The sequence below is a fragment of the Coloeus monedula genome, assembly GCF_965178545.1.
Source record: "Coloeus monedula genome assembly, chromosome: 8".
Lineage (NCBI taxonomy): Eukaryota > Metazoa > Chordata > Aves > Passeriformes > Corvidae > Coloeus > Coloeus monedula.
In genome coordinates this window covers 11,575,197-11,588,517 of record NC_138788.1, presented here as the reverse complement: position 1 = coordinate 11,588,517, position 13,321 = coordinate 11,575,197, and the positions used below count along the sequence as shown (strand labels likewise).

At 40.2% G+C, this 13,321-nt stretch overlaps 1 protein-coding gene across 1 annotated transcript in view; it reads right to left on the bottom strand.

Moving 5' to 3' along the window:
• Positions 1-13,321, bottom strand: part of RASGEF1A (RasGEF domain family member 1A) — a 52,004-nt gene that overhangs the window by 10,587 nt on the left and 28,096 nt on the right. The window contains exons 3-4 of the mRNA XM_082286077.1: positions 7,748-7,876; positions 2,217-2,354 (exon numbers count right to left, since the gene is read on the bottom strand). Coding sequence (XP_082142203.1) covers positions 2,217-2,354; positions 7,748-7,876 — 267 coding nt within the window. The remainder of the gene's footprint in view (positions 1-2,216; positions 2,355-7,747; positions 7,877-13,321) is intronic.

Genomic DNA, 13,321 nt, shown 5'->3' with positions numbered 1-13,321 from the left:
TACAAGGCAATAATCTGACTCCCAAGTGAAATCAAATGAAAAGCTGAAGGCAGTGTAGCTCATCTTGAGGCTGGATTACTGCTGAACAGCAGCTGTCTGGAGTAATTTCTGATACTGTGCTACAAGTGTTCAGAAATGCCAAGGGAGCCTGGTGGAGGCAACTGAAACAAAGCAGAATTCTGCTCTCTGGTGTGCTGAGCTTCCCACTGTGAGTGGTTTGTCTTCAGCTGCTGTGCCTGACTTGCCCCTGTGTCTGGGAGGAAGCAGACTTGCTGATATGGATTGTAGAAAATGACACTTGAAGATAGGTGAGAGTATTGCAGACATTATGCAAAAGTGAACAAAGAAACTCAGACATGAAAAGCCATGTCTTACTTCAGCTATTATGAATTTATAGCATCTTAATGCTTAAACAAATGTCCTTAAGAGTTTTAACAGTTTCCTTTAATTACTAGTTTTACCCTAATTTTCCCTACCACTTTGGAAGATAAGCCAGTGACTGTACAATGATTTGTACTTGTTTGAGTTCATTTTTACCAACTTTGGGGTGCAATCCTGGCTGTAGCTTTAGCTATTTGGTACGCTGATTGATATCACTAGGACAACACCTGACTGCTTTGTGTGTGTTCTCAGTTGATTTTCTGCCTTATGTAAGAAGAACAGTATCCTTAAGGGGATTTGAAAAAGCTTTAAAATACAAAATAAACCCCCAGCCTTTACCATAATTCCACACTGAGGCATAGTATGGAGGGTAATTTGATGTGGTAACAAAAACTTAGTGTGAGAGCTGCTTGTTGTCAGCTTCAAATTAGTATTTCCTAAGGGTCACAGGGGGCACAGCTCTACAATGATGGAACTTGTCTGGTAGCCTTGTTAAGGGGGTAAATATGGTGGTGCTGTAATTAATGGATGTCATCACATGCCTCGGACACCAGAGCACTGAGCCATGCCATGAATACAGGTTTTTCTCAAATGACAATTATTCATACATAAGAGTGGGAAGGGAGGGGAAGAGAAAGAAAGAAAGGGCACAACTTCTTTCTAGTTCAAAGTGACAGACAAATTAAATACTAAGATAGAGACTCTAAATAAAGCCTCTGCCAAGTCCCCTTTCACAGTACTACCTCTGCCCACATGCACCCCTCTGCCCTTGTCTGCAAAGAGAAGAGAAGGCATGTTACAGTCCCATTTCCTCTTCCCTCCTGCTGAGGCACTGCCATTCTCATATAGCACCCGGGCAAACATCTTTGCTGATGCAAAAAACAAACGTGCTTCCTTCTGACTGCTTGGCAACACCTCACTCTATTGTCCCACCCCTGATTCATGCCATGCTGTCAGACCTGTTGTTCTTCATTTTCTCTGTACTTGAATCAACAAAAACACCTACTACCACTGTCTTCCCAGTTCCTCCTAATGGTTCTATTGGTTGTTAACAGTGACTTTCCCAATGAACAAAACGTGTAGGCTTTGTGAGTGTTCTAAAAAAGCCAAAATAAACAAAAAGCCCCAACAACCCCCCCCCCCCCCCCCCCCCGGCCCCCTTGCTCCCCCCTCCGCCAAAAACCAACAGCCCTTAGTTTTATTCCAATTTGCTTTATCTGTTTGCTTTAGAAGGTTTTTTCAAGGCCTAGTTTTCTTCACAGGCTAGAAACTCAGAGCTGTTAAGACTGGTGATGGACTAGCTAGCAGAGCTCGAAGGTAAACTTTGTAGCAATACTGTGGCTCTCACCTGAAACATTGCAATAAACCAGCTGCTTATTATTGTTAGAAGCTGGGAATGAGCTACTAGGTAATAAATATTTTCACCTTGGCCAAGGGTACATTTGATACAACTAGTTGGTGTGTCTTGCAGAATTTAGACCTACAGAGTAGTAACAATGCACAAAGGATGGTGTGTAATTCATTACTAAATCCTCCTGAGCCATTATAGTTACTGCTCTTTCTCCTTCCACACCACAGTCATTTTTCACATTGTCATGACTATTTTCTCTCTTCTTCTTACGTGTGGTGATTATACATAGACAGTTTCTGCTAATGGACCATTAAGTCCATCAGGCAGCCCATGTCCTGTGGTTACCCTGACAGCTTAGCAACTGCTGCTGCAGTTCATTTAGAAAATACTGCCTGCAGGATTGTACAGAACATGGCACAGTTCATGTAACAGCTGTCAAATACTGCTTGAGCACTTAACTTTTTTTTCCTCCTCCCACCCCTACCTCATCACATTGTGTGATCCTGTGAGCAATCTCCTTCAACTCTTTCATGGATTTTTCATCTTGGAAATCATAGGGGAAAGTTTCAGTCCATTCCTTCAGGAGCTGAATGATTTTGGCAGCGAAGGATTTTAGTTTTGCCTAGGAAAGAAACAATGAGTTGATTACTGACCATAGACCTGTCTAACTGCAAATAAAATTAACTGATAAACGTTCACAGAAATCTAGAAACACCCTTGAAAATACTTTGCATTAATAGTAGGTGAGGGGAACCAAAAAAAAGAACATATTTCACTGTGCACTAGATTCCTAAATAGTATCATTTAGCCTCCTTTCATGATAGCTTGGTAATGTCTCTTACCAAACACTTCGAAGATATTTTCAAGGTTAGCTGTATAAAACCACAAAGGTGACAGAACAGTTCAAGTGACTTATTTAACTGAAATCCATGGGATTTAAGCTGATTTACGCCATCTGAGGCAGCAGTACTGTAGTGTTTGAATTCAAACCACAGCACTCTACCAACTGTCTTCCATGAAAAATGTTCACAAAGATATTTCTGTTCCATAGAATTTATCAGACCATCCAGACTGAGCTGTATATTAAATAAATGAATGACAGGAAAGATGTATGTGTTCTCTCCACGATGTCTAAATCAAAACAGACTTTGAAAATAAAAGGTATTGGCTTTTGCTCAGAAAGCTATCATCCACAGAAAGGAGTAGGAAGAGTAGTTTTCTAAATTTTTTTTTTGTTACCTGTGACTCACCTAAGGCTTTTCATCAGTTAGACCTGAACTGGATGCCAATTACTCCCCCCTCCATTGTATCGATGGACAGCAGCACCAGTACATCCAAGGGAGCACTCTTATAAAATTGGGAGAGTGAGTGCTAAGTACACTTTTCAAGAACAAGAAGAATCAAACCTTAATTCAGGTTATATTTATCCTCCTACCCAACTTGTGATGCACTGAGGAAAAAGAGGAAGCTTTGCTTTGTGTTCCCTCCCCACTTGTGTAAGTGCAGACATCCCCCCAGGCACAGCACAGCCCTTCCCTCACTGCACTGCCCAGCAGCCTCTTTGGGGGGCAGGAGGGGACTGAACATGTGAGTGTCACCACAGGAAACTGCTGTAAGACAAATAGAGAATGTCTTCAAATGCTGGTAGCAGCTCCTGCCAAAGCATCATCTCATGATGGTATGTCCCAGTTTATTTAATCAAAACCAAAGGTCAACGAGACAAAGCTGGTTTTGTTTTGCTTTTTAAAGTATATCTCATCATTATATAGTCAATGAGGATATTAATAACCATTGATAAGAACTTTGAAGTTAAACCATGCACCCTTGAATCCTCCATCTGAGAATAAGCCAGTGCCTCCTTGTAAGTCTAGAGGGAATTTTCTTGGGTTGTTTTTGGTTTAAGACCTGCAAACTGCTAGCATGCATTTCCTACCTGTTTTTATTGACAGCATTTAATCGATGCTGCTAATGAGAGAAACACAGAATAGCTGGATAGGGAGGCCAAAAAGAAAACATCACCATTCTTTTTGCCAGCAGTGGGCACTCCTGCAAAGCAGTGTCTCAGTGCCCCTCAAGTGCAGCTTCAAGCTATTTCTCAAGTGTGGGACAGAGCTCCAGATTATTGCTGCCTGTCCTTCAAACTCCCACTGTCATCTGCCTTGGGGAAAAGACAATTTATACTTATTTCCTAGGAAATGCATGGAGCCTGAATAATCTGTAGGTGGTGAAGGACAATTAATCAGCCAGGGAGTGCACTTCCACTCAATTAAAGTTAACAGGTATGTGCCTACTCCACTTTTGTTTACCAAAAGCTGCTACAGAACTGTTTTTCAATATTAATCATCCTGACTATCCTTGCTTTTTAATTTTTGGAACTGCAAAAGGAGTGGTGAGAGCAGAAAGGTTTCAAAATCTCACCTCAGGCCATGGCAAGCATCTCCATATGAACACTCAGTTCATAAAGAATTTATGGGTTCTCTAGACTGACCCCAGAAGCAGAAGAGACTAAATCAGTCATAGCTGATGCTTTTTTAGTGCTGCTGTGTGTAAGATTGCTCCTTAAAGACCAGGAGCCCACTGAAGAGGTAGCATTAGCTGTCATGATTTGAAGTAGGTGCAGTGTAACACCAGGCTATATTTCATCAGTTTTTTTAGGCACTGATATAGAAGGAAAAGGTTTGAAGGAGAAAAGTGAAGCTTTGTGCTTGTAGTACTCAGCCAAATTACCCCAGATTATACTCCATGCACAGGTTAAAACACAGTGATTTATGAACACTGATTTCCCATCTCTTGTATCTACTTTTGAATTGTTATGGTCTGCCTTCTTAGTATGGAAAGTTAGGAATGTTGCAAGACAAACTGCAAACTGTATCACTCTTCAGGTTTAAAAAAGCTTAATGTTTCATCAGATGCTTTTTACCACTCATGAAAATAAGGTGTACACTTTCTGAGAACAATGCTAAAAGACCTCAGCGTAGCAGAACATGGGATTTCTGTTTCATGTGCACTCTGATGAAGCCCAAAGCAGCGTGACAGGCTTGGTGCATGTGGTAACCCAGATGGAAACCTCACAGATCTGTGGGTAGCAGCACAGTTTCCTTTCTGTCATGGCTGCAATAAACCTACCAACCTACTTTTCTCTAGTCCTACTCCAGACACGAGCCTCCCCTTGTGAGGCCTGACAGAATTCTCTGGAGTCCATGAGAATACTTCTCCCACAAATATTTCTTTGAGAAGAGAAATAATTCTATTAAGTACTGTGGATTGACCTTGTTCTGCATGAGACAAGACAGGACTGAAAAACAACTTTCCATTAGAAAGGAGGGCAATAGCAGTACTGAGCTTGTAGGAAAGATTTAATGGCAATGAACTGGTTATGAGTATTTTTTTATTCTTTGGTTTTAAAAAGGAGAACTTACTGGCATCAAAACCCAGGGGATATAGTAATTTTTGAAGGAACTTACATATTCAAAGACTGGCAAAACAGACTTAATAGAAACTAACTTCTACATTCTCCTGTTATTTCTTCTTTAACTTTAGATACATAAAATACTCTCTAGCTGCAGAAAAAATGTACCATAGTGGTAAAAACAGGGGGTTTTTTCCATTCAATAATACTATACAAGTGATAATCTCATTTGAGACTTTCCAATCTCTAATGCACTTATGGAGAGTTAAATTTTCTCCTTTATGGCCAGTCTTAACTACTGACTTGTATGTTATAATTGATGTCTTAAACTGTGAAATTCTTGCTTTTTATGAGTAGTTAAAAGGACTCTAAGCAGGCTTCAAGACACCTCACAGTGTTTTTCTTTTCAATCCATTTTTCTCTGGGTTGTATTTCTGTAGAGCTCTTTGGCTAGCCAGTAGTGTCAAAACCAACAGAATGATAAGTATTGTGGTGTGTAACTTCAAAACCTGGTTTCTTGCTGCTTCCTCAGCTCACATGCTATCCAGGGCACCAAGCTGTCCAGCTTGTCTTAAGAGATTTGCATAAGCAAACTCTATCAGAAATGATCAGAGATGCTTTAACTGCTTTTGTCAGCTATTTCCTGCTATGCAGCCACTTAATTAGAAGGTGCTGGTAGCTGATGATACCTTCATGGATTATGACTGTGAATACTTAAGAGTATCTTGAGTCAAGAGTTTTTATCCTGCATGTGAAATGAGATTTTATTTGTTGCCATGTAGAAAAACAAATGTTTGCAAATGCTAGCAGCCAAATTGTTCTGTAAAACAGGTGCTTGCAGCAGAGGGCAGTAAAGTAGCATTTTGAGAGGAATGTTAGAAGTTTAGGTGGTGTTTTCCAAGAAGTTTGTGTTTAGAAGGCAGGAAAAAATTACACTTTATATTAAGGAGGTAGGAATGGATCAAGGGCATAGTAGAAAGAGCATGTAAATTAAAGCCACGTCCCAAAAGTGTTTTATTGTCACCCTGCTGTTTGCTGGTTTTCCTGCAGGCCCATTTCCAAGCTGCCAGCAGGTGTAAGAATGTGGGTGTTTGGAATATGAGCTGCTCTGTTTGACATCCTGTTGTTAGGACATAATGCCATTTAATTTCTACTAGGAAGCCATGACTTTTTAACACATCTGCTGAGAAGCCACACTAATACTACTTTACAATTAGTATTGTATCTCTAAATACCCAGCTGATTTAGTCCCCAGAGACTGCTTTCATTTGAAAATCTCTGAAGTGCATTGTTATTCACGAAAGTTTCATCTTCTATCCCATTCATTTTAAATCCAAGTACTTCACAGATGTATTTGGACACTTTCTGCTCACAGCAGTCTTTTCCCTGTGTACAGCTCAGATTGACTCATTCCATATTTCAGATGGTCCTGGCATTTTTAGATGTTCCCATCTCTGTTGTTTAGTTACGTGGTGCTGAGGAACCATTACAACTTACAGAGCAGAGTGTGCTCAGTCACAAATTAAGTTTGGCAGTGGTGCTGGGGACAATTATCACCTCTGAGTACAGGACTGGATGCAGTGGTTCTGGCACCTTCTTTCCCTGGCCCTTGGCTTCCCCAGCCACCTACAGGATGAGCTATGCAGATATTTGGAGAGCAGATCAGGGGACTGACCTGGATGAAATTTTGCACCATGGTTAGTTTGTCCTGTGGAGCAATTTTGTGATGTTAATAAGAGGCTGCACATCAGGAATAGTATGGGAGAAAAAGCTTTAGGTCAGTATTGCTGTCAAAAACTCTTTATTGACCAACAAGGGCTGCCTTTTGTGCTCCTCACTCAGAGTACAGACACACCAGGGAGAAAACAAAATGGGACTATTAATTTGCTGAAGATTAGGCATGTGAGCATGTAATTTCTTGTCGGAGAAGAAAGGTTCCAAAACATGCCCAGGATTTAAACAATTTAGGTCTTTAAATACTTGTTGGTACCATCCTGTTTCTGTCACTCTTATTTGATTCCCAGCTTGGACTTTCCTGGAACTTCAATTTCAGTCCAAAGTCTTTTAATACACACTTTGCAAATGGTGACACTTGGATGTAAGTTTGGTTTAACTGATTGTAGTAAACCACGTCAGTGTAGGCTAGCTTTTTAAATAAGTGCATCTCTTTAATTTTTGTGAGAGGTAACTTTCGGATTTACTGTTATACTGACCCCAACAATAACCTAACAGCAGAGGTTATTGCTAACTCTAAAAGGATGGTGAGGCTGACTGGAGAAAGGGTTCTTCTAGAATCTGATTTTCCTTACTTGGTCAAAGCTCAAAAGTGCAAACCAGCTTGCTGGGCAGGTTTCATGGCAGATATTGCTCTGGTGCACAGCACTGACCTGCAGCTGACTGGTAAGGCATAACCTCTAGCAAATGTGGCCAGCAAATTAAGTGAAGGTACTTCAAGGAAAAAGACCCAAATACAAGTGCATCCAGCAGCAAACGCCAATTACAATTTCATATTATTCTTTATCAGTCTATTTAGCTTTACAATGAGGAGAGAGTGGAAAATAAGTGACAGCAGCCCAGTTAACTGAGGGATGTAATGGTCCATTTACCTTTTCTGCCTCAGTCCCCGTTTCCAGCTGCTGCTTCTGTTTAATGCAGATCTGCCCCACTTTAGCCAGGAGCTCGTGTGGGTGAATGAAGACTCGTGAGCTCAACAGGAAAGTGAAGATGTAAGTTCTCTGTGGAAGGAGAAAAGAAACAACACAAAAATAACAAAGCAAGTTGAAAAACTTTAGCAAAACTAATCTGTCTTCCTTGGAAAAACTAATCTGTAACCTATGAATATAAGTTTCCTCCATTTAAAATTTCTGTAGTTTTTCCTGTCTCCAGACGAATGTTGGTCTTTTCTAGCTCTGTTAAAAGGAAATGCTATAGGCTTTAAGGCTGTTAACTGTGGGGTTTTCCAATTATCAAATGATTTCCTTTTAAAATGCCAGATTCAGTGTGCCTAATTAGTCATCACTTACCAAAAGCACAAATGAAATATGTCTAATGTAGGATGTTATGACTTTTAAACACCACTATTTAATGCTGCTTTGTTTCTTTAAGAGTGATTGTTTTTCACTGAGCTGCAGGAAACTGCTTCATATGTATTCCAAACCACAGCTGTAATTTCTTAATGTATGGGGATTTTTATTCCTTTCTCCCCACAATCGCTGACAAAAGTTTTCACTTAGATTGGGGGCCTATGACAATAATGTAGTTTTAAGTTTGACTTTAGTTTTTTGGGGCTTGTTTCAGAGTCTTTTGAATATGAGCACTGCTAATAAATACCAACAATGATGATGTCTCATTAGAAATAACCTCTCCATTTGAGATTTAAAAGCTGTGATGCATTGTATGGTACTCTGGACATGTATCCATTGTATCATATTCTGGATAGTTTAATTGAAGTGAGGATGCTTTTGTGTCCTAGTCTGGGTTCAGTGTTTGAATCTGGGCTTCTGTATTGGACTGTAATTGCCTGACTAATGACAGTAGCATCTCATAAGTACTTCCCTTTTTCCCTTAGGCTTTCTGACAAAATGTGGAGTTGGGAAATTATAGTGGATCTCCTTGACAAAGTACTTCAATTAACCTTTTTTATGTTTGAAATGTGCACTGTTACTTTGACCATGTTTTACTAATGTGACTTTGCAGGACACAGACAAGTGCATTTAAATAGTCAGCGTGAGCTTGTACCACCTTGGACTGGGCAAGTGAACTGAGACAGCTAAAATCTTAGGACCAGCTGTCTAACATACAGTATCTCTACTATCAGCTACCAAATTCTGTTCCTTGCAGTCTCTAAAACACACTTGTAGTTAAACAAGAATGGTATCTTTATGACCCCAAAGAGGGTATGGTGTTTCTCTCTCTAATCACAATAAAATGTGCTATTAATGAAAAATGTTTTCACATCTCTAGTACTCAGTGTGCCCTGTAGTACAAATTTAGCACTAACTACCAAATATCACGGCAAAAGAATCTTTTTTTTTTAAACAAACAAAAAAAAAAACCCTAAAAGTCACAGTGTTCTGGGAATGAGTGAAAAATATAATAGATTAAACACATATCTAGACATACCACTCTGTCCTGAGCTTCTGGAGGAAGCTGACAAAAGAACAGAGTGGAGTGTGATACAGCAGGGGCATTTAAAATGCTCATTCTGATTTGAGGGTCTTATTAGTGCTGGGGTTCATGTATTAAATTAGGAATAGCATTAATTCTGTACAACCAAAACCAGGGTTTATCCATAGTCTTTGCCTTGTTGTTTATGAATGGAGGAAGAGAGGAGGAGAAGGGCTAACAGGATGGAAAGTTTGGGTCAGGCTCCTGAGAGCTTCCACTGATGCCTCCAGAAGATGGACTGTGGGGCCATCTAACAATAGAGCTCTTGGTGACTGAGCAGGTGGGCAGGGCAGTGACAGGACACCGAGAGCAAGGCCTCCCCCCTCGATGGCACGGTGGCAAGCATGGCCCACAAGTGTATGTCTGGATATCTAAGAAATTAGGCTTCTGTTTGATATTTCATGTCTCTCCAGAATTTCAGAGTTTATAGTGACAAAAACATGAAGATCACCAATTCTATCAAAATCTATGGGTAGTGTATGTGATGTGTAATGGGCACTAAAATAAGGCTGAAAAGCTAACCTAACTCACAAAAGGGGACTTGGTTGTGTTATGGGACAACATATCAAATCATCTACTCTTGTGCATAGGAAAATTATTCCTAAACTGATACGCTCCTACTCAGAATGCAAGCACTGGAAAGAATAGTGCTGGGTTGTGAGATTTGGGGTATGTGTTTGTGTGTTTAACTATGCCTAGTTATCCTCTGTTATATTTTGCAGCTATCTCATGTGTTCATTGCTATTGTCGTTGTCCCTGAACTTAAATCTGTGAGTCTGAACTATGTGGAACAGGAATTTAATGTTGGGTGTGTCAGCTGTCACTGGGTTGTGTGAAAACTTTTGCACTGAAGACTTGAAGCAGCCCTCACTTTTACTCTATTTTGCATTTGAGAGATGAGATGGGTGGGGGAGACAAAAAAAGGACTTGACACTTTGATCCCTTCCCCACATTCTTGCTTTGGGAGTTGAGAGACCTGTCTGAAAGACGTCTGTATGTGTGTGTACAGGGAACCACAACTTAAGCCACACTGCCCAGGCAGTGACCTTTGCTCTGATAAGCTGGAACACATTCTTTCAAGCAAAGATGTAATTTTGCTTCTCATAGTAACTTTAGCATTGGTATCCTTGGTGGAAGCTTGTGTGATGTGGCACAGGGTTTATCCAGAGTGGCTCTGAGAAAGAGCCACTCACACAACAAGAAAAGTGTGACACAGAGAGATGACCTGTGCTTTTATTTGCTTTCCTTGATAATGTTTTACAGGATGTTCATAGACGTTTTGAACTGGCAAGATGTAGGAAGATACAGGCCATGACAGTGTGTACTTTCCATTTCAGGCTTGCTGATGTGTCTCTGTAATCAGTAATAGCTGTACTGGGCCCATGCAATGTTTTTTCAGACAGCATTAGGCTTTTAGGTTTTTGAGAAACAAATTATTGTTCCTTCTGGAATCCATCTGCTGTATCTTTATTCAATTTTTTAAAGTCACTTCACTGGAACTAGGTTCGTTACTTTGGAAGAAAAAAATTGTTCCAGTGTGGTCAATCAAGATATGCTGGTTTACACTATACTGGTATCAAATTGAGAGAGTTTTTTGATACTTTTATTACTGACACAGACAAGGACTACAACTAAGAACCAAATTAAAAATGACAGCAGTACTGACCCCCCCATTTCCTTGCTTCTCTGCTAGTAGCCACTCCTTATCCAATAAAGAAATTTCAGACTGAACTAAGGCTTGCATTTCAGCTTAGTGGCAGGTCTCAGTGGCTAGGAACACAATTCTTTTGGATAGTAAAGATACTAATGTCATATGCCTTATCTAGATCAAGGATTTATGTGATTTGATGCATCTGCACTACTGTACACAGATAGGCTAAATGTTCTAACGGTGTAAAAACCTACAGTCTCTCAGGCAGTCCTCTGGCCATGAAGAGGATGGTTTGGAGAAGGAAATTTAGCTCTGTAGCTAGCTGGTTTGATTAAGAATGATTAAAAAATGCTTCCATAAGCTATAAGAGTGAAAGTTAAGCTCCATTTATCCTGAAAGTGACAGGTATTTGGGAGGACAGGCAAAAAAAAAAAAAAAAAAAATCCTTTCTGCACTTGGAAGAACGTAAGTAGACACAAAAGGGGCTTGTGCTTTGCAAGAGAATAAGAAGCCAGATTCCTTTAGTGCCTAAAGTTGTTGCTAAGAGATGAGCTGAATTATATTTAAAAAAAAAGACAGAGCATGAGTGCACAAGACTAAAGAAGGAATTGTTACTCTCTGACCCAAGAATGCACTGCTGACTTCTCGAGGAGGAGGGAAAAAGTAAAATTTATCTGTGTGCCCTCACTGCTCATTCTGAAACTTTGTGTTTGTGAAATATTTTCTTCAAATATTTTCTTGCTTGGGCACAAGGTTGCAGACTGGTACATTCCATTCCTAACCTCCTGAACTCCTCTGTCTCATGAGTATACATTTCCTATGTGCTGAGCAAGTCCCTGCACACAAACAAGACTCAAAAGAGTGGAACACAAATGTAGGCGCTTATCTTTCCTGTCCTCCCTTGCCTGTGCTCTGCCAACATGGCAAATACATTTTTGTTTTGCTTCTGTAACCAGCACAGAAAGATACTCTGTGTTTACTCTCTCCCCCACTCCCTTTTCTTCAGTCCAGAAGGTTACTGTGATCATAAGCTCAATGTGCACACAGGCAGGAATGCCTTCTGAGCATTGTGCTCAGACAAATTAATCAGAAAACTTGGATGAGTACTGCCATTACAACTGTGTCACTCTGAAACTAAGGTAACCTCTGCTCTAATGTTACCAGTAGCTTCTCTTGGTGAGAATTAATTGGTGATACCTTGCTGCCTTTCTGTATATGAGTAGCCAGAGACATGAGACTGAGAGGTTTTGATAACTTCTCTCTTGAACATACAGAACTGGATACTCTTCTGACAGGATATCAGCCTAAATGGCTACCACTAACCCTCTGTGGCAACTCCCCTAAAACCACAAATGAGCATGAAATGAAGTATAAACATGTAACTGAAGTGAAATAGAAAACTTGGGTTTGTAGATGACTCAAATACAGCTCCTTCCTTAAGTTCAGAGCTTATTTATCTACTCATAATTAATCCTTTCAGCTAAATTGGGTGATCTGATTTAACTAAAGGGTATGTGTTATGCTGTAGAAGAGACGAATTCGGTTTAATGCTGTTGTCTCTTTCCATGGAGCTCCCCTTGACTGCTTCTGTTGGATGTTCAGCTGAGAGCTGGCTGCCTATTTAAACTGCAGCTTGCAGGGTGGGGTCCATGCCTGCTTGGTTTGTAATTCACTCTTGCATGGGATCTGAAGGGGATAGCACCATGGAAACTAGCAGCATTCCAAAATAAGTTGTAGACCCCTCAAGTAATACTCACTTTATGGAACCATTTTCAGAGTAGCTGTGTTATAAATAGATTTTATGTTACAAGGTACAATAAGGGATGTGCATTAGCAGCTGCTTAAAGAACTTAGCTACAGTCTCGAAATCCAAGTAACAAGTAACCATATTCCAGTAACACACAAAAGACAAGGAACTGACTCCTTGGATTAGCCTAAAGCTGTTCCACTGTTTTACCGTGCCAGCTCTCTACCCACTGCTTTTTTCTGTGCATCTGTTCTACACTCTGCACTTGGGGGTGTGGAACAGAGATTTAATGTCTACCAATGGTTACCCCTCCGAGTCTCATAAAGGATTTTGTACTGGCAGCACAATTGTATGTTAGCCACACTTAAATATAAGGTTTAGGATTACTTTTGAACTGGAATAGTAAACCATGCTGGTTTTGCTTTTTTAATCCATATTGATGATCGATGGCAATTCTGCTGCATATTACCACTGAACTCTCACATGGAGAGTCCCTTTTCTGTGGGTGACGACTGTGAGGATGTGTGGTGTTATATGTGGGAGCTTGGAGGGACTTTGTGATTTAAATGAGACCACAATAAAATGTTCTACACAAGTTAGAGAAACATACAAGAT